The sequence below is a fragment of the Camelina sativa genome, chromosome 14 (assembly GCF_030686135.1).
Source record: "Camelina sativa cultivar CO46 ecotype springtype chromosome 14, ASM3068613v1".
NCBI lineage: Eukaryota > Viridiplantae > Streptophyta > Magnoliopsida > Brassicales > Brassicaceae > Camelina > Camelina sativa.
The window spans coordinates 6,771,870-6,791,595 of record NC_141893.1 but is presented as its reverse complement, the minus strand read 5'-3'; the positions used below and the strand labels follow the sequence as shown (position 1 = coordinate 6,791,595).

The window sequence follows — 19,726 nt, the reverse complement described above, 5'->3', positions numbered from 1 at the left end:
TTTATATTTTTCCAATCTATATATCTATGTTTTGTTGTAAGTTTTTGTTTGATTAGCCTATTTTATCCATCCATTAGATTGATGAGCTTCTACTTGTTATCTCCCTTTGGGATTGAATGAATAATGGTAACAATTATGTTTGAAAAAAAAAGGTTTATGATCAACCAATCAAGGTTGAGAAATTAGAAGAAAATTAATTTGACATAATTAAAGGAACAATAGAAAATTATAAGCACTGTAGTATATGAATCACAAAAAATTCAAAGATGAAAATATAAATTAAATAAAACAATCTAAAAATAGTTCAATAAATTTTTAAATAAAGTATTAGGAAAATAATACGCATATATTAATTTTTTTTTTGGTCAGCATATTAATCTTACATATTCCCAACTGAAAAAGAAGAAAGTAGGAGAAAATTTTGGATTAAAAAAATAAGAAAAATGTACCTTCCCATTTAAAAAATTTCCCAATTAAAAAAATTGAAAGCAGTGTTTTTGAATAAATTATCTAAATATGAGACGATCTATGTTTAATAAGTGAGTGTTTACAAAATTTAGAATTAATAATTAACGGTATATTTTCCTTAATCCATTTTCCTATTTTTTTGCAGAATTAATAACTTAAAATTAGAAATAAGTAAATAATATCATAATTTCGAATTTTATAAAATATATATATATATATATATATGATCTCCTTATAATTATTTTTAAAAACTTTATATTTTTTATAAATTTTGTAATTTTTGATAATTATCTATTTATATTATTAATATTTTTTAAACAAAATATTTTATTTTTGTTGGAATCAAATTCTTCCTATTAAATATTAATTTTTATACATGTCAAAATCTTAAATTGATAATTTGATACATGTCAAAATCTTATTAATGACTAACTTTCAAAACCCAACTTTATATAATAAGATGTTGTCAATTCGTAAAGTTGTAGCAAGTTTATGCTCTTGCCCATCTTTTGCTCCTTTTTCCACTCTTCTATGCTTGTTTTGTAAGATGGAGAGATGTAATTTATAACTCTTACTAGTTTATCTTCATAATTACATTGATTTCCCATCTTTTGTGATGTATGTACTCACGTTCAGTTTATTTAGGCTTGTATATGTTTTGGGCTCAGTGGGCCGTATAACTCCAACCTCTAATACTGTAGTTTGTTTATTCGGATGTTACAGTTTTTTTTTTGCCTATTCTCCCGTACTTGTAAAACGATCTTCGTCTCTCCGCTCCGCACCGCACCCCCTGAAGGAAGGCTGAATCTCGTCGATAGGGTTCTGGATTTGAGGTGCAAACTTTTGAATATCCTACTTTTTTTAACGCTTTGAGCTGAGATGCGAATGTAATATTGTCACCATGGACGATCTAGCTTTTTGTTTTGTTTTTAATCTCTTTTGATTAGGAGAATGGAATAAACGTTTTATATTTGGCCGATAAAGTGAACCCTCGAAACTGTTGGTACTCATCATTCTAAGGGCATCATTAAAGGAGGAACTATTTTTGGTGTTCTTAGATTAAATATATAATGAAAATAATGCTAGATCAGTTGTTAAGATCATAGGTAAAAAAAATGGGAGAACTATTTATGGTGTTTTTTAGAATAAAGATATAGTGAAATAATATTCATAAACATTTTACAAATTATAAAAACTTATAAAATAACATTTAAATTGCTTACTTATATAAAAGCAATTGTATACTTATAAATTAATATAATATTCTTAAACATATTACAATTATAAAAACTTATAAATTAACATTTAAATTGCATACTTATATAAAAGCAATTATATACTTATAAATTAATATAATATTCTTAAACATATTACAATTATAAAAACTTATAAATTAACATTTAAATTGCTTACTTATATAAATGAAATATTTTCTTTTTTTCCAAAAAATCTCGTCCAATCACATGAAGCCACGTCAAATAAGAACTGAGCTTAGATCAGTTCTACATCAAGAACTAAAAAAAGTGTTCTAAACCACTATTCATTATTTTTATAATTTTTTTGGGCTAAGAACACCCTTGGTGTTCTCCCATGGCCTAATGGTCAATCGTTCGTTCTATTTATTTTGTACTTCCATTTGATGCCCCTAGACACCATGTTATAGACATATAGGGTAATTCATTCACACATTGATTTGTTTAAATGAGGTTAGTCTACTATATATATACTTGATGAGGCCTCCTCTTCAAAGTGGAAAACCCACCGTGGACACATGTGATTGGAGATCTCAAATGACACCTGTTTTACGAGGAAGATTCTCAAGAAAATGTAAGTTTTTTTCTTGGTCTCTAATTATAGTCTAGTAATATATATATTGTAGATTTTCGTTATTGATGATCAATGTTTTTTTTCTTTTCTTTTTTACTTACCTGGTTTACTTGCCCACTGGCGCAGAGTTGAAATATTTAAGAAGCACCTTCACGAGCTCAAAGCCGTCCATATTGCTGGTGATTTAGAGGATAGAATTTTCAGATGTGCTGTTAACCAGGTTATTGATAAATAAATATGTCCTTGGCTCTGAATATATATTTTTGTTCGTTAGTTTTGTAAATATAAAGATTGTGATTGGCAATGAAAATCATAACATGACCATAAATAATATTGGTAGCCCCGGTATGAAATCCATGCATGTATACTCCTGATACTCCCTTTTTATCTACTTTCAGACTGATTACCTTCGGAAAATATCAACGAAGCTACTAACTCTGGAGCAAAATGCAACTGGTTTTTCCCCATCTATCCCTGCCGGTAATAACGGTAACATCGATCCATTGATTCGAGTTGATAGATTTTGGTGGAAACCTTAGAAAGTTAGAATTATAATAGTTTCTCTGAGATTTATTAGTTCATTAATTAGCCAATAAGCTTATTTATCCAAAGATATATATACCATAGCCACTTACTTGCTTAACAAGTCCTTTACATTTATATGATAATAGTAAATCTACCTTTATCAATAATATTTAAGATGTACACAAATGTCCTTTCATCAAGTCAATCTTGTTAATCCCGATCGATATCTCCTAAATCAAAAGCATGTATTGATACTTTTCTCTCCATGGCTTGTAGAAATACAGGACACTTGATGGATAATAACAATCAGAGGCCTTGTATTCCAAAAGAAGAACCTGTCATGGACACAGGTGACTGGAGAACTCAATTGCCGCCTGATTCACGTCAGAAGCTTGTCAACAAGATGTAAGTTTAATATATACCAATAGACTTTACATCTCTGCAAAAATTTTCTACTTATCATTCCCACTCTAGCTTTCGTTTCTTTTTTGTTAATTCCTACCCAAATGCAAGGTTTTATTGTGGTGTTGACCCTATATATATATATATATATATATTTTACTGATTTACTTGCCACTTGCGCAGATTCGAAACACTTAAGACGTACCTTTCCTTTCCATCTTCTTTATCTGGACTAGAGGAGCTCAGAAGAATTGCAACCAGATTCGAGGAGAGAGTTTTCAGCGGTGCTTTAAACCAGGTTTATTAATTAAAAACGTCTTTCTCAACATATAAAGATTTGTGAGAGGGGAATGGACTCACACAAATATATGGGTTGTGAAATCCATGTATACCTTCAGACTGATTACCTCCAGAAAATATCCATGAAGATGCGAACTCTTCAGACTAAGTCGCAAAATACAGCTGGTTCTTCCTCATCATCTATCCCTGCCGCTGCTAATAATGTAACATCCATGGATTCGGGTAAATAGGTAATTAACGACTCTTTTTTTATTATTATTCCTGTCAGTAACGTCTTTCATGTAGGAGCAGAATCTTGTTTTGGTGTGATAAGGTGAATGTCTTCATGCAAATTCTCTACGTACGCTTGATACAGAAACAATATGATATTTTCGAGTGTCAACGCCACCATATATGTTTTTGTTTTCTCAGTTTTATATGGAATTAGAAACATATTCGTAGATGCTCATCATATGGACAATGACAATTCAGAGCCTTTATTTTCTGAAAGGAGAACCTGCCGTGAACACAGATGACTGGAGAACTCAACTGCCACCGGATTCACGCCAAAGTAATGCCTACAAGATGTAAGTTCATTGTAGAAATTGTGTGTGTGTGTGTGTTGTCATCTTTTTTCACTTAAGAGCCACTTTAAAGCGAAGTTTCTGTAGATATATATAAAAGGTTACATCGATCTTGACCTATCAACATGTTTAATTGAGCAGAATGGAAACACTAGAGAAACATGTTCCAAATCTTAGGCTACAAGGAATTAACGAGCTCATGAGAATTGCTGTCAGCTTCGAGGATTTGATTTTCAAAAATGCTATAAATCAGGTTTCATCACTAATTTCATTCACCGTTCTACTGTTTTTGTATTACAACAAACCCAAAACATTAATTAATAGATAGATTTCGTAGGGCAAAGATCTGTTTTATTGGTACTATCACGAACCTTAATTATTATTGTTATACCATCCCCAATTTATATATTTTGATTAAGCTCCATTTGTACGTACCTTCTTTTGAGATAGCATACCACTCGTTTTTATTTATTTACGGTGTATTTTTCAGGTGGATTACTTTCGCAAAGTATCATTCAAGATGTTGAGTTGTTGAAGAGGGCGATTAACATTTCAGACTTATTAAATAATTTTATTTTTTTCGTTGTATTTTACTGATCTAAACTATATTTGTTATGATTGACTAAAATAAGAAGAAAATTCGCATGCATTTCCTCTTCATTTTTGGTAATGTACTCATTTGATATTATAGTAGTTGGCAAAATTAATTTCGTTCTTTTGTGCTAGGGATTAAGTTAAGTTCTACGCCGATCACTGTATGAAAGTTGATTGATATTAAGACTAATGATATATTCACTATGACCGAGAAAAGACACTTTAGGTTTGTAATTAGAATATGCAAAACCATGTAAAAGAAAAAAATTATTAGATCTGAGAAAAAATGTTATTATGGTCAAGATTGTTAAACGGAAAGTTTTTTTTTTTATTTTTTTCTTGACCAGGTCTACCAACAAAAATACACAAAATCATTTGAACAAAAGGTAATATGTAAAATCAATATCAAGTGTAGAAAACATAAAAATAATATGTAATTCCAATTTTGAAATATCTACTCTACGTAAATTAAACAATTGTAAACTATCATGATTGATATCAATACCGATCAACAATATACCAATATTATTTTTCAATAAAAATCAATATAAGAAAATATATAACTTATTTAATAATTAAAAATGATTTACTATCGCGTTATATTATCTAATAAATAAAATTTATGATAAAGTAAATTATACGATAAATTTATAGTTAATTTTTTTTTACCTATCATACCATACAATACATAACATAAAATATTATCTGATAAATATAATTAAAATTTAGTAGATCACAAATTATATTTTAAAGTAAAATTTCTTTAATACATTTTATTATGACTATCTTATGGTAAATGAAATTTATAATTGTTGACGCAAACAAATTATAAATTAGTAAATAATATGGTAACTTCTATATATAGTAAATTTTATTTTCGGTAAACATTATATTATCGTGTATAACACGGAATATTATCTTATAAATTTATAATTTAGCGGGTTATATTATATAAGATTTGGTAATTTTATACATTTAAATACATATTTTTATTGCAAATTTGTAATTTGTCACCTCAAATTTGTAATTTGCAATAGTTAGAAAGAAAAAAAGGAAAAAAAAAGTAAGAAATCTCTTGTTTTTTTTTTTTTTTTGTCAAGAAGAAATCTCTTGTTATATAAGCGAACTGCTAGGACACAATTGGCAGCAGATTATTTATGGTTTCCTCTTTGTCTTGCCCAAGAGATCCTTTTTTCTAGTTCATCCGTCTCTCGATCAAACTAAACCCTAATCTAGTTCCGATTTCCCCTCTTTTTTTTTATCCCCTGATTTTCCTAGGATCAAACCCTAATCGTTACAGCAACCTTGGCCGTCATACGCGAAATCTCTGAATTTTGAGGTGACATGTTCGAATCTCGTTTTGTTTTGTTTGTTTTGCTTAACCCTTTTTGCTTTTAGAGACGATAAAGTATAGCCCTTTGTAGCTGGTGGGTATTGGTGATTATAATTGGGATAATAGATGAACTTTGTTGATGTGATTAAGTTTGCTTATTTGGTTTCCCTGGGTTCTATTTGAGGTTGAAGTTTATGGCTTTGACTGGTAAAAGTGAGAATTTGGCTGATCATCACGAAATTCTTAGTGCTAATCTTAATCCCCTGTTCTGTGGTCATTGGTTTCCTGTTGATTTATGTTAATTGTCATGTTTTGGTTTTTTCTGTCTACTTATTATTGATACTTCGCTCTTCATGGCTTGTTAACAGAAGGAACCTTGATGGATAATAACAATTGGAGGCCTTCTCTTCCAAACGGAGAACCTGCCATGGACACTGGTGACTGGAGAACTCAATTGCCACCTGATTCACGTCAGAAGATTGTCAACAAGATGTAAGTTTAATATATTTCATAGAGTTTACATCTCTGCAAAGCTTAATTCCTTGACCCATAGTTCTGTTTTTTACTTATTTACTTGGCACTCGCGCAGAATGGAAACACTAAAGAAGCACTTTCCATTTTCTGGACCAGAGGGAATCAACGAGCTCAGGAGAATTGCTGCCAGATTTGAGGAGAAAATTTTCAGCGGTGCTGTTAATCAGGTTATTAAACGTCCCTTGAACATATAGTTTTGTTTGGTTAGTAGTGTGGTAAATATGAAATAAGAACCTATCTTTTTGGTAGCCGTAAAGAAATCTATGTATACCTTCCTGATACTCTCTTTTTCTATCGGCTTTCAGACTGATTACCTTCGGAAAATATCCATGAAGATGCTAACTATGGAGACTAAATCGCAAAATGCAGCTGGTTCTTCCTCATCTATCCCTGCCGCTAATAATGGAACATCCATGGATTCGAGTAATCACAATTCTCACATAATGTATTGTTTTAGTCTGTTTTTCTGGTTTTATGGATAATTGTTCCTCTAACCTGGTGCTTTTTAAACTTTTCCTTGAACAGTACCCACCAATCAAGGTATCCTTCTTCCAGGATCGTTGCCAACCAATCAATCTCAAGCACCTCAGCCGTTGATGTCCCAAACCATGCAGAATAATACCGCCTCTGGAATGACGGGCTCTACTGCTTTACCATCTTCCATGCCGCCGGCTTCTTCCATAACCAATAACAACGTGACAAGCGTTGTAAACCAGAATTCAAATATGCAAAATGTAGCTGGAATGTTGCAAGATTCATCTGGGCAGCATGGCCTTTCCTCGAACATGTTTTCAGGATCCCAAAGGCAGATGCTTGGCAGGCCACATGGTATGTCTTCACAGCAACAACAGCAGCCGCAGAATGCACAATATCTTTATCAGCAGCAGCTACAGCAGCAACTTCTCAAGCAGAATTTCCAGTCAGGGAATGTTCCCAATCCCAATTCGCTTTTGCCATCACACATGCAACAACAGCAACAGAATGTGCTGCAGCCTAATCAATTGCATTCGTCTCAACAGCCTGGTGTTCCAACATCTGCTACGCAGCCATCCACTGTGAACTCAGCCCCTCTCCAGGGTCTCCACACAAATCAGCAATCAAGTCCGCAATTGTCTGCTCAGCAGACGACACAATCTATGTTGCGTCAGCATCAATCGTCAATGCTAAGGCCACATCCACAATCACAACAAGCGTCTGGCATCCATCAGCAGCAAACGTCATTGCCGCAGCAATCAATTTCTCCTCTACTACAGCAGCAAACACAAATGATGCGGCAACAAGCTGCAAATAGCTCAGGTATCCAACAGAAGCAGATGATGGGGCAGCATGTTGTTGGGGATATGCAGCAGCAACATCAGCAAAGGTTACTAAACCAACAAAATAATGTTATGAACATACAACAGCAGCAGTCACAGCAGCAGCCACAGCAGCAGCAGAAGCAGCAGCCACCGGCCCAGCAACAGTTGATGTCTCAACAAAACAGCCTTCAGGCAACGCATCAGCAACCACTGGGCACTCAAGGAAATGTTGCAGGATTGCAGCAACCACAACAACAGATGCTCAATTCCCAGGTTGGCAACTCAAGTTTGCAGAATAACCAGCACGCGGTGCATATGTTATCACAATCAACGAGTGGAATGCAACGAACACATCAGGCTGGCCATGGCTTGTTTTCTTCTCAGGGCCAACAGTCACAAAATCAGCCATCCCAACAGCAGATGATGCCCCAGCTTCAGTCGCATCATCAGCAGCTAGGGTTGCAACAACAACCTAATCTGCTACAACAGGATGTGCAACAAAGGCTACAAGCTTCAGGCCAAGTCACAGGTTCTCTGCTTCCACCTCAAAATGTTGTGGACCAACAGAGAAAACTATATCAAACCCAAAGAACCCTCCCGGAGATGCCATCATGTATGCTTTTGCATCCTTTTAAATACTTTAGGTTCTAATATTTTACATAATCTCTCAGCAGAATCTGATGTTGAACAACCCCCGTTTTTATAATTCTTAGCATCGCTGGATTCGACAGCACAGACGGAGAGTGCAAATGGGGTTGATTGGCAAGAGGAGGCTTTTCAACAGGTTGTTCTCTCTTTTTTAAGTGTGTTGTATCTTTACCGATTCTGACTACACGTATTATATCTTCAAGATAAATGGAAGGCAGGCGATTTTACATAGATATCACCAGGATGACTTATCGTATGACTACTTGTCTTTGCAGATCCAATCCCTGAAAGAGGCGTACTTACCAGATCTGAATGAAATCTACCAGAGAGTTGCATCCAAGTTGCAGCAAGTAGGTTACAATATTCTTTTTTTACTTGGAATATAGTTTGCAAGTGTATCTCCTCTGGAACAGTAGTAAGCATTTTGAGGAGTTTTACAAATTCAATGCAAGATCAGTTCGTTATTGCGGAATATATTTGGAGTATTGTTACCCATTTACCAAACAAAAAAGAGGCCGCTGAGACTCGTATTCTTAACATACTGTGTATAAAAAATTTACCTGCTGATATGCTTCCCAAACCTATAGAGGTTGTAGCTTACATCTATGAGTTATTTTCGTTATTATAGTAGAAAGTCATACAACTTTGGATTCTTGAGACTCTTATTCTAAAAGATTGTTATATAGAAAGTTAACTCTCCAATATCTACATAGATTGTGGTCTGTATCTATGTCTTTGTATCTTATTTTATTGATTTAGTTCAGTTTTCTCTGGAGCAGGATTCTATTCTACAGCAACAAAGATCAGAGCAGTTTGAGAAATTGAAACAGTTCAAGACAATGTTGGAGCGCATGATACAATTTCTATCTGTTCCAAAGAGCAATATCATGCCCGCATTGAAGGATAAGGTGCCTTATTATGAGAAGCAGATTATAGGTTTCTTAAATATGCACAAGCCGAGGAAGCCAGTACAGCAAGGGCAGCTTCCGCAATCTCAGATGCAGCCAATGCAGCAACCGCAATCTCAGACAGTTCAAGATCAATCTCATGATAATCAAACAAATCCGCAGATGCAAGCAATGAGCATGCAGGGAGCTGGGCCAAGGGCACAACAGAGTAGTTTGCCAAATATGCAGAATAATGTTCTGTCATCTCGTCCTGCAGTTTCAGCTCCACAGCAGAACATTCCTAGTTCCATACCGGCTTCTAGTTTAGAATCTGGCCAAGGTAATGCATTGAATAATGGCCAGCAGGTTGCCATGGGATCCATGCAACAAAATACTTCTCAGCAAGTAAATAACAGTTCTGCCTCGGGTCAAAGTGGGTTAAGTACACTGCAGTCTAATATTAATCAACCCCAGTTAAGTTCCAGTATGCTTCAGCATCAGCACATGAAGCAACAGCAAGACCAACAAATGACGCAGCAATTCAAACAGCAATTTCAACAGCGCCAAATGCAACAGCAACAGCAACAGTTGCAATCGAGACAGCAACAGCAACAGTTGCAGGCAAGACAGCAAGCGGCACAATTACAACAGATGAATGATATGAATGATTTGACATCGAGGCAAGGGATGAATGTCAGTCGTGGGATGTTTCAGCAACATTCTCTGCAGGGACAGCGTGCCAGTTATCCTCTTCAACAGTTAAAACCAGGAGCTGTTTCGTCGCCTCAACTTCTTCAAGGTGCATCTCCTCAAATGTCACAACAACATTTGTCTCCTCAGGTGGACCAGAAAAATCTGTCAACTGTCAACAAGATGGGAACTCCATTGCAACCTGCAAACTCCCCTTTTGTTGTCCCATCTCCTTCAACCCCCTTGGCTCCGTCCCCTATGCAAGTTGACTCTGAGAAACCTTCTGGTACTTCGTCGTTGTCAATGGGAAATCTTGCGCGCCAACAAGCAACTGGCATGCAAGGCGTAGTTCAATCCCTTGCAATTGGCACTCCAGGGATCTCTGCCTCTCCCCTCCTTCAGGAGTTTACTAGTCCTGATGGAAGTGTTTTAAATCCGTTGATAAGTACATCTGGAAAACCAAGTGCTACTGAGCTGCCTATTGAACGCCTTATTAGAGCTGTAAGTAATATTACTAATTTTGAAGGGTATTGCATCAGGATGGCTTTTGTAGCAGAAGTGTTTTTCTGATTATGATGTATGCTTTCTGTTGTTTTCAGGTGAAGTCCTGCTCGCCACAAGCACTTTCTTCTGCAGTAAGTGACATTGGATCGGTTGTAAGCATGGTTGATAGGATAGCTGGTTCAGCCCCAGGAAACGGTTCGAGAGCTTCTGTTGGCGAAGACTTGGTTGCAATGACTAAGTGTCGTCTTCAAGCAAGAAACTTCATGACGCAAGAGGGAATGATGGCGACGAAGAAAATGAAGCGTCACACAACTGCAATGCCACTGAGCGTTGGTTCACTGGGAGGAAGTGTTGGTGATAACTACAAGCAGTTTACTGGTTCAGAAACATCAGACCTGGAATCTACTGCAACTTCTGATAGAAAGAAGGCAAGAACTGAGGTATGTTTTTCAGCTAGACTTCCCTTAGTGAAGAGTGATGTATAATATAGTGATGTATTGTGAGAGATTTTGATTAAAATAGTGATGTTTTGTTGTTAATTCTCTCAGGTTTGTGAATTTTTGGGTTTCTATGGGTGTAATGGAGAACAGTATGGTGAATGCGGAGACATCAAAGGTTGTTAAAGTGATGATGAGCAGTGGTGATGCTTTTGTTGATAAAAGAGTTGTTAATTCTCTCAGGAATCAACAACCAGCAGCAGCAGCAACACCATTCTGAAAAACAACTCTTTTATCAACATAAGCATCACCACTGCTCATCATCACTTTAACAACCTTTGATGTCTCCGTCACTATATTTTCAAGGCCTCGATTTTCTTATTTTGAAGAGTCGATTTTGAACTGCAGATGGAACATGCCCTTTTGGAGGAAATTAAGGAAATAAACCAGCGGCTGATAGATACAGTTGTTGAGATTAGTGATGATGAAGATGCTACTGATCATAGTGAGGGAGCAATATCAAGCAAAGGGTGTGAAGGAACAACAGTTAGATTCTCGTTTATAGCTATTTCTCTCAGCCCAGCCTTGAAGGCTCATCTCTCATCAACACAAATGGTAAGCATGGTCATCTCGTGAACATTTTGTGAAAAAATGATTTGATTTATCCTTTAATAAAATCTCTTTTGTTCTTCTATTACAGTCTCCTATTCAACCATTACGTCTACTGGTCCCTTGTAGCTACCCTAACGGCTCTCCATCTCTTCTGGATAAACTTCCGGTCGAAATCAGGTAAAGCAAGATCCTCTAGTCTCAAGTAAACAGAAACATACCGAGTCAACCAAACTTTTACCATATTAGTTAAAATCTTCTTCAAATTCATATATATGTTTATGTCTCAAGAAACCTTTTATAAGAAACTGCATCATCTTATTAACCTTAACATGATCTGGTTTCTTGAACAGCAAAGAGAACGAGGACCTCTCGTCCAAAGCTATGGCAAGGTTCAACATATTGCTAAGAAGTTTGTCACAGCCAATGTCGCTCAAAGACATAGCCAAGACATGGGACGCTTGTGCTCGGGCTGTGATCTGTGAGTACGCACAGCAATTTGGTGGTGGAACTTTTAGCTCAAAATACGGCACTTGGGAGAAATTTGTAGCCGCTTCCTGAATCAGATGGATTTCTCTAGTCCTCAATGATAACACTGTGAATGTGATGCACGTACTGTTTCATGTCACAACCACAGAAAAACAAAAAAAGGCCAAAACGGTTTCCAACTTTTTTGTTGTACATTACAAGTCTTTTCATACTTACCCTTGTTTTTTTTTAATTTATTAACCAAAGCTTATGGTGTATTATTGAACATTTTTTAATTATATAATAAACTTTTATTGTATGTATTTTGTGAATCTCGTTTGTATATTTGTCACTGGTTCTTTTTGAAGTGCAATTACCGTTTCTTTGGTTATACTACTTCTTTGGGTAACGAGCTCTTTTTTTTTCCAGAGCGTGTGATGGACTGTTTGGAGCTTCTCATAGCTCCATTATCCTCTGGCTTACTGAAACATGGCACTTTCGATCTTCGTGGGTGCAGAATACATGTTCGATGAAATGCTTGAGACAAACAGAGCTATTGACGAACACTTTTGCAACAATCAGCGAGAACGTAACGGGTAGCTGATCCTTACTTACTTTACTCTTTGTTTTAATCATTCTGAAGTTTTTGTAATTGAGACTCCAAGTCTTTTCACAGTTTACCTAATGCTTTGGAAATATATCTCTCAACTTCAACTTCACGTCCACCATGCATTTTAATCAAAAACAGAACTCAGTAGCATACAAGTTAATTTGTGTAATTAACAATTTTGGTTACGAACTTACAAATTTGTGTATTTATTTGACACTCACCCAAGTCTCTTTCCTCGTTGAAAATTTCTTTCCCAATTGTAATTTGTAAGTCTAAGCATGTGCATAGTGAGACTGAGATCTCTGTGGACATTCTTCCATTCCAGTTTAGGTAGTAATATTGTTTGTAGTCTCTTGAACATGCTCTGATACTAAACCATACTAGATGTTCTTATAAGTGTCTTTACTTCTTTCATACTGTTTAAGTACTTGGTTTCTAAAAACAATATTCTTATTTTAGAAGTGCACAATTATTCTTTTTCTCTTGTGTTTGATTTTGTGAAGTCAGGACCGCACTCTTCATAACAAAAAGTATGTGGGTCGAACTGTAAACTAAGAAGTTTCAAAAGGCCCTTCATGATATTTTTCATAATTGCACGCTGGACGACTTGACGACGAAGAGAAGAGCAAGATCTAAAAACGTAAGAACCTTCTCAAAGTTAACCCTAAACCAAAAGATCCAATCTCTTCCCATCATTCAGTTTTCACTCTCAATTATATCATACTGTTGAGATAATGGACGTAAGATCTTTGGGAGCAGATGAAGCATGGGATTTGTTCTGCGAGAGAATTGGGAAAGTTACCTTGGAGAGTCACCCGGACATCCCTGTACTCGCAAGGTTACTCGTGGAGAGATGCAGAGGCTCATCGCTCGCACTTGGCGTCATTGGTGTGACTATGACAGGAAAGACTTTGGTGCAAGAATGGCGGTATGCAATTGACGCTTTGACTTTATCTGCGGCTAAGTTTTCAGGTATGGAAGATGAGATCCTTCCGGTTTTGAAGTTTAGCTACGATAGTTTGAAGGATGAGAGAGTGAAACAGTGTTTTCAATACTGTGCTTTATTCCCAAAAGATGACATAATATCAAAACAAGATTTGGTAGAGTATTGGATAGATGAAGGAATCATTGATGGGAAAGAAGATAGATATAGAGCAGAGGAGGAGGGTTACGAGATAATTGGTTACCTTGTTCATGCTTGTCTATTGACTGAACATAAATTTCCGCATAGCGTGACCATGCCTACCTTGGTTCGTGACATGGCCTTGTGGGTAGCATCAAATCTTGGGGAGGAGAAAGAAAACTTCATTGTGAAAGCCAAAGCAAAACTTGATGACCTTCCAAATGTCAAGGATTGGACAGGTGTGACTAGGATGTCATTGTCGGGTAATCGCATCAAGAACATAAGTTGTAGTCCAGATTGTCCCAAGCTGACAACCCTGTTCCTCCATTTCAATGATCTGGATAAAATCTCAAGTGGATTCTTTATGTTTATGCCTAATCTTATGGTTTTGGATCTAACGGGAAACATTGGCCTTGACGAGTTGCCTGAAGAGATTTCGAGACTGGTCTCTTTGCAGTATCTCAACTTATCACATACAAATATAAAAGAACTGCCTCGGGGTTTAAAAGAGCTAAGGAAACTTGTACACCTGAACCTGGAGTTTACTGGATGGCTTAAAGGAATAGCGGGGATATCAAGTTTATCAAATCTGCAAGTTCTAAAACTGTATGGTACTTGTTTCTATTTAGATATCAAACTGGTGGAGGAGTTACAGCTCCTGAAGCATTTAAAAGTTTTGACCGTCTCTGTGGGTGATGCCTATGTCTGGGAACGATTCATGAGCATTACCAGATTGGCAAGTTGCACTCGCGGTGTAACTCTTAGGCACTGTGAAGCAGGGGCAGATGGGATATCTATTGCCGCGACTTCAAGTAGGCTTAGCGTCCTCGAGATATATGAGTCGAACATAAGGGAAATAAAGATTGCTAAGAATGTTGATGATGAAAGCAAGAATAGTCCAAGAAGTACACTGAGTAATACCTGGAACTTCCAGCACCTTGTCAATGTGGAAATATGCAAATGCCAGGGTCTGCGGGAGTTGACGTGGTTGCTCTTTGCTCCGAGTCTTGTTTGGCTAAAGGTTAAAGAGTCACCACAGATAAAGGAAATAATAAGCAAAGACAAAGCTGCCAGCTTTATGAATGTTGAAGCATATGAAATTATTATACCCTTTCTGAGGTTGAGACACCTCGAGTTAGAAAACCTGGAAGAACTGGATAGCATCTATTGGAGTCCTTTGTCTTTTCCTCTTCTAATGAAAATCGATGTATTTGGCTGTCCGAAACTCTGGAAACTTCCTCTCAGTTCTTGCAGTGCCAGCGGCAGTAACCTTGTCATTTATGGAGAGGAAGAGTGGATCCAGAATATTCAATGGGACGAGGAAGATACTAAGGAGCGGTTCACCCTGAAAATTATAAAGGTGAGTTTCTTGGATTTATAGTTTTGTAGGTTTATGAGTAATGTGATGATGATTGAACCACTTGGCAATTTACCTTTCAGAGCAAAGTACCTGCGGAGCATTCACATAACCAGTCGGAGTTAGAGTTGAGGAAGAGAGTAGCGTATCTTGAGGAAGAGAATCTAACCATCAAACTACGGCTGGAGAAGATAGAGATGTTGTTATGGGAGCAACGGGGAGAGCAGCAGCAGTATATGCCTCCACAAGGCCTGAATATGCAGACAGTGGTGCATCAGCAACAGACGGGATCTCAAAGTCATGTTCCGGGAATGCAGCTATTATTACAACAACAACAACAACCTAATCTGATACAAGATGATGTGCAAAATAGGCTTCAAGAATATTCAGGCATGCTTCTACCTCAAAATGTAATTCACGAACAGAGGCATTCCAAAAGAACACATCCAGAGATGCCATCAAGTACTTGTTGTTTTGCTTGCACCCATGTCAATATTTATTTATAGGAGGTACTAGTGTAATTTACTTGACCATGCACTCTCTAACCTTGCTTTTAGCATCACGGGATTCTAGTGGAACTGTGAATGGAGATGATTGGCAAGAGAAGGTTTTCCAGAAGGTAAATATATTCTCCCTTTATATAAAAATTCGGTAAAACATATGGATTTTGATGACCGCGCTGTGCCTCTTGTCTCTGCAGATCACATCCATGAAAGAAGTATACTTACCAGATATGACTGAAATTAACCATAGAGTTTCAGCCAAGTTGCAGAACGTAAGTTATACAGTTTGCATCTATAAATGTTTGCTTCTAAGCTTATCAAATAAGATCTTTTTTTTTTTCTTTTTTCTCTGGAGCAGGGATTTCTTCCCCATCAAGAAAGATCAGATGAGTTTGAGAAGTTGAAACTCTTCAAGACAATGATAGAGAGAATGATACGATTCCTAACTGTTCCAAAGAGTGATATCATGCCTGCATTAAAGGATAAGGTGGATTACTATGAGAAGCAGCTTATAAATTTCTTAAATATGCACAGGCCAAGGGTGGCGGCGGCATTACAGCAAGGGCAGCTTCTTGCGCAAACTCAGACAAATGCAAGATTAAACAAAAAACCAAAAAAAAAAAACTCAAATAATGTAGAGAAATAAGAGAAATGGTCATTCTTTGTGTTCCCTTGTGATATGCTTTCTTCTATAATCTTTGGATAATAGTGTGTCCTCCTCCGGAACAGTAGTTGTGTAACATAAGGATTTTTATGGATTCAATTTGGAGTCTTCCTGAGGGCTATAATTGTTAAACAATTAGGTTTAGCCACTTGAGGACTTTTGGTCTTAGCTTAATCTCTCTTTGGATAAGATTCATTAATACACCATACATCAGATATCGACCCATTACCAATTATGGGCCAAAACATAATTAATGGCCCAAAGCCCTTCTCAATTTAACACACCAAAACAACACACGTCTTTCATCTTCCTCTTCTCGATCTTGACTTTGTCCTTCTCAAGCTGTGTGACTTCTTTCTCTTCTTACTTACTCTTCTTCACCTTTCTTACTAATTTAGTTATTAATAAAAGTGTGAATTCCAACAATAATATGTTTTGTTTTGGTTCCTTATTGAACTCGACCAGTAGTAATCTCCTCCGCATCAACAAAGATCAGATCAGTTTGAGAGTAATGATGCAGCGGTATGAAACAACTCGTATCTGTTTCAAAGAGCAATTTCTCATCTATATTGTACTGAGCTAATGAGCTTGGAGAGTAGATGTGTGTCTTTTATCTGTTGTGAGAATTATAGTTCCCTGATGCAGAACAAGTGTTCGACGAAATGCCTGAGAGAACCATGAACACTTTTGCAACACAGTCGGCTGTGAGCTTCCTTACGTCACCGCCCCATATGTAAACGCAAGCAAAATCTTTTGGCGAGCCCGTTCCGTTGGAGAGGACACGTGTCTCTTCGCTACCGGCCCTGTCATTTTAAACGGAGTGTATAATCAAGAAAACGCGAAGATGACCTCAAAACAAAAACAAAGAAACGAGATTTTCCAGATCAAAATCATTCGCTTTCGCTTAAAGGTTGTTAATTTTTTTCGAGTTTCGTTTGGTTGCTTTATAAGAAGAGTTCATATTGTTGGTGAAACCCAGAATCGAACACTTTCCTTCTTCTTCTTCTTCTTCTTCTTCTTATTCTTCTTATCTCATTGCGTGCTTTTCACGGATCCGCTTAAGTTTCAGCATTGCAAAACCCTTAGAATCGAGTACTAACGATTGAGCCAACCTGCTTTTTCCATCATCGAATTGCATTAGAACGTAGAAAGATCCTTTTATGGATACAACTTGTTGTTTCTCTAACTAGTTTGGGGTTTTAGTATTATTGTACGCAGTCTCTGATGATGAACTCGCTTTTTTTAATTTAGATACAATGGGGAATGAAAATGAAGAAGAATGGCGAGAGGAGCTTACTAGTCCTGATGGAAATACTGAGCTGCCTATAGAACGCCTTATTAGAGCCGTAAGTAACATTACTGATTTTGAAGGGTATTTGCAACAAGGCAACATATTATTCTGAACTTGATGTATGCTTTTGGTTGTTTTCAGGTGAAGTCCATCTCGCCACAAGCACTTTCTTCTGCAGTAACTGACATTGGATCGGTTGTAAGCATGGTTGATACGATAGCTGGTTCAGCCCCAGGAAGTGTTGGTGATAGCTACAAGCAGTTTGCTGATTTGGTAGGTATGGAATCTACTGTGACTTGTGGTGGAAATAAGGCAAGAACTGAGGTACAGTTTTCAGTTACACTTCCCTTAGATATATCTAAAAATTTGGACGCATAAAGGTTTCAGTTTTGTTATTTTGAAGACTCTCAATCTTGGACTGCAGATCCAGCATGCCCTTTTGGAGGAAATTAAGGAAATAAATCAGCGGCTGTTAGATACAGTCGTTGAGATTAGTGATGATGAAGATGCTGCTGATCCTAGTGAGAAAGTAACATCAAGCAAAGAGTGTGAAGGAACAACAATTAGATTCTCGTTTATAGCTGTTTCCCTCAGCCCAGGTTTGAAGGCTCATCTCTCATCAAAACAAATGGTAAGTATGGTCATCTCGTTATAACATTTTTAGAAACATTATTTCAGTTATCCCTTTTAAAGTATGTTTCTGCCTCTATCACAGTTTCCTATTCGACCACTGCGTTTGCTGGTTCCTTGTAGCTACCCCAACGTCTCTCCATCTATTCTGGACATACTCCCGGTTGAAACCAGGTACAAGCACGATCCTGTAATTAGATACATGTTTCTTTCATACCGAGTCAAGCAAACATCTATCTACCATATCGTTAAAATTTTTGTCCAAAATCCTGTCGGTAGATAAGAAACTGCATCATCTTATTAACCTTAACGTGATCTGGTTTCTTGAACAGCAAAGAGAACGAGGACCTCTCGTCCAAAGCTATGGCAAGGTTCAACATATTGCTAAGAAGTTTGTCACAGCCAATGTCGCTCAAAGACATAGCCAAGACATGGGACGCTTGTGCTCGGGCAGTGATTTGTGAGTACGCACAGCAATTTGGTGGTGGAACTTTCAGCTCAAAATACGGAACTTGGGAGAAACATGTAGCCGCTTCCTGAATCTGATGGAAGTCCTTAATGGTAGCTCTGCTATTCGTTTTACTGTTTCATATCAGAAAACCAAAAAAGGCTTTAGTATAAGGTTTGTATGCTCTCTAGTGTAGACAGTGTGTAGTGAAAATATAATCAAACAAATCCTTGTGAATGTAGTGGATATATATAGGAATCTGCCAGTAATTGTTGTTCCATTTGTAATGTGCTTCTTTTGAAATTGAACACTCACCTGTCACCCTCAATGTTGTTGTTGACCGGTCCTTTCTAGTGCCATGTTTCTCGCAGGCTTCTAACTTCTATTATGATCCAAATGATTAAAAACTGATTATGTCATGGGTTATTCTAGTGAGTTACTCATATACGTGTTATACTATAAGACTAATGAGCTAGAAGAATAGACTGTTGCAAGATTATGAGTCTTTGGGTTAGTAAGTGCACAAACAAGCGCTCAATGCAATTAATTCCTGAAAGAAACTGCATGCTTTCATTAGTAGATTAGTTTTGGTTATACAGATTGGTGCTTTTTATTGACATGTCTCTTTCCTAAGTTGTAAATTTCTTTCCTAATTGCTTAATTGTAATTAAGTTGTGAATCTATTATGCATCTGCATGTGAAATGTGTGTGTACACGTGTATGGTCAAACCAAGCAGAATTTTGATGTTGGCTTCATTTGACCCACAAATGTATGTCTATTACAAAATATAAAATTTCGACTCGATACTGATCATTCATAATATATGAAACTGTAATAGCTTTTTTAAGTTACTATGTTTTGAATCCACGCGTATTAATATATTTTGATAAAAATTATATATGATTAATTACGATAATAAAATATTATCTCATAAAAAATTAAAATTAGTACTAAAGAAAAAAAATAAATTTCAGATACTGTTATAAACCACTTAATGGATGGACTCCATAAC

General features: G+C 36.5%; 4 protein-coding genes across 8 annotated transcripts; all 4 read left to right on the top strand.

Moving 5' to 3' along the window:
• Positions 1 to 3,926: 3,926 nt before the first annotated feature.
• LOC147927901 (mediator of RNA polymerase II transcription subunit 15a-like) lies at positions 3,927 to 4,734 on the top strand. The gene is made up of 3 exons (XM_087486498.1): positions 3,927 to 4,088; positions 4,227 to 4,338; positions 4,576 to 4,734. Exons 1-3 carry the CDS (start codon positions 3,964 to 3,966, stop codon positions 4,618 to 4,620), a joined length of 282 nt encoding a protein of 93 aa, XP_087342624.1. The 5' UTR covers positions 3,927 to 3,963; the 3' UTR covers positions 4,621 to 4,734.
• Positions 4,735 to 5,688: 954 nt separating this feature from the next.
• Positions 5,689 to 12,410, top strand: LOC104740264 (mediator of RNA polymerase II transcription subunit 15a). 4 transcript variants are annotated; one of them, XM_087486497.1, is made up of 12 exons: positions 5,689 to 6,018; positions 6,381 to 6,504; positions 6,602 to 6,713; positions 6,852 to 6,969; positions 7,072 to 8,457; positions 8,558 to 8,628; positions 8,768 to 8,842; positions 9,272 to 10,570; positions 10,669 to 11,013; positions 11,419 to 11,625; positions 11,711 to 11,799; positions 11,973 to 12,410. In XM_087486497.1, exons 2-12 carry the CDS (start codon positions 6,392 to 6,394, stop codon positions 12,178 to 12,180), a joined length of 4,023 nt encoding a protein of 1,340 aa, XP_087342623.1. In that variant the 5' UTR covers positions 5,689 to 6,018; positions 6,381 to 6,391; the 3' UTR covers positions 12,181 to 12,410. The 4 variants fall into 4 exon arrangements, 2 of the variants coding, with proteins under 2 accessions (XP_087342623.1, XP_087342622.1); XR_015580895.1 differs by having other exon boundaries at positions 5,758 to 6,018; positions 11,122 to 11,625; XR_015580894.1 differs by having other exon boundaries at positions 5,758 to 6,018; positions 9,257 to 10,570; positions 11,122 to 11,625.
• A 959-nt stretch (positions 12,411 to 13,369) lies between these two features.
• LOC104740263 (putative disease resistance protein At5g63020) lies at positions 13,370 to 16,452 on the top strand. The gene is made up of 5 exons (XM_010460812.3): positions 13,370 to 15,180; positions 15,261 to 15,639; positions 15,735 to 15,796; positions 15,878 to 15,952; positions 16,039 to 16,452. Exons 1-5 carry the CDS (start codon positions 13,432 to 13,434, stop codon positions 16,324 to 16,326), a joined length of 2,553 nt encoding a protein of 850 aa, XP_010459114.1. The 5' UTR covers positions 13,370 to 13,431; the 3' UTR covers positions 16,327 to 16,452.
• A 196-nt stretch (positions 16,453 to 16,648) lies between these two features.
• Positions 16,649 to 19,041, top strand: LOC104740262 (mediator of RNA polymerase II transcription subunit 15a-like). Of its 2 annotated transcripts, XM_010460811.3 has the most exons (7): positions 16,663 to 16,866; positions 16,990 to 17,254; positions 17,596 to 17,690; positions 17,777 to 17,959; positions 18,060 to 18,266; positions 18,351 to 18,439; positions 18,598 to 19,041. In XM_010460811.3, exons 3-7 carry the CDS (start codon positions 17,601 to 17,603, stop codon positions 18,803 to 18,805), a joined length of 777 nt encoding a protein of 258 aa, XP_010459113.1. In that variant the 5' UTR covers positions 16,663 to 16,866; positions 16,990 to 17,254; positions 17,596 to 17,600; the 3' UTR covers positions 18,806 to 19,041. The 2 variants fall into 2 exon arrangements, with proteins under 2 accessions (XP_010459112.1, XP_010459113.1); XM_010460810.3 differs by having other exon boundaries at positions 16,649 to 17,254.
• Positions 19,042 to 19,726: the final 685 nt, after the last annotated feature.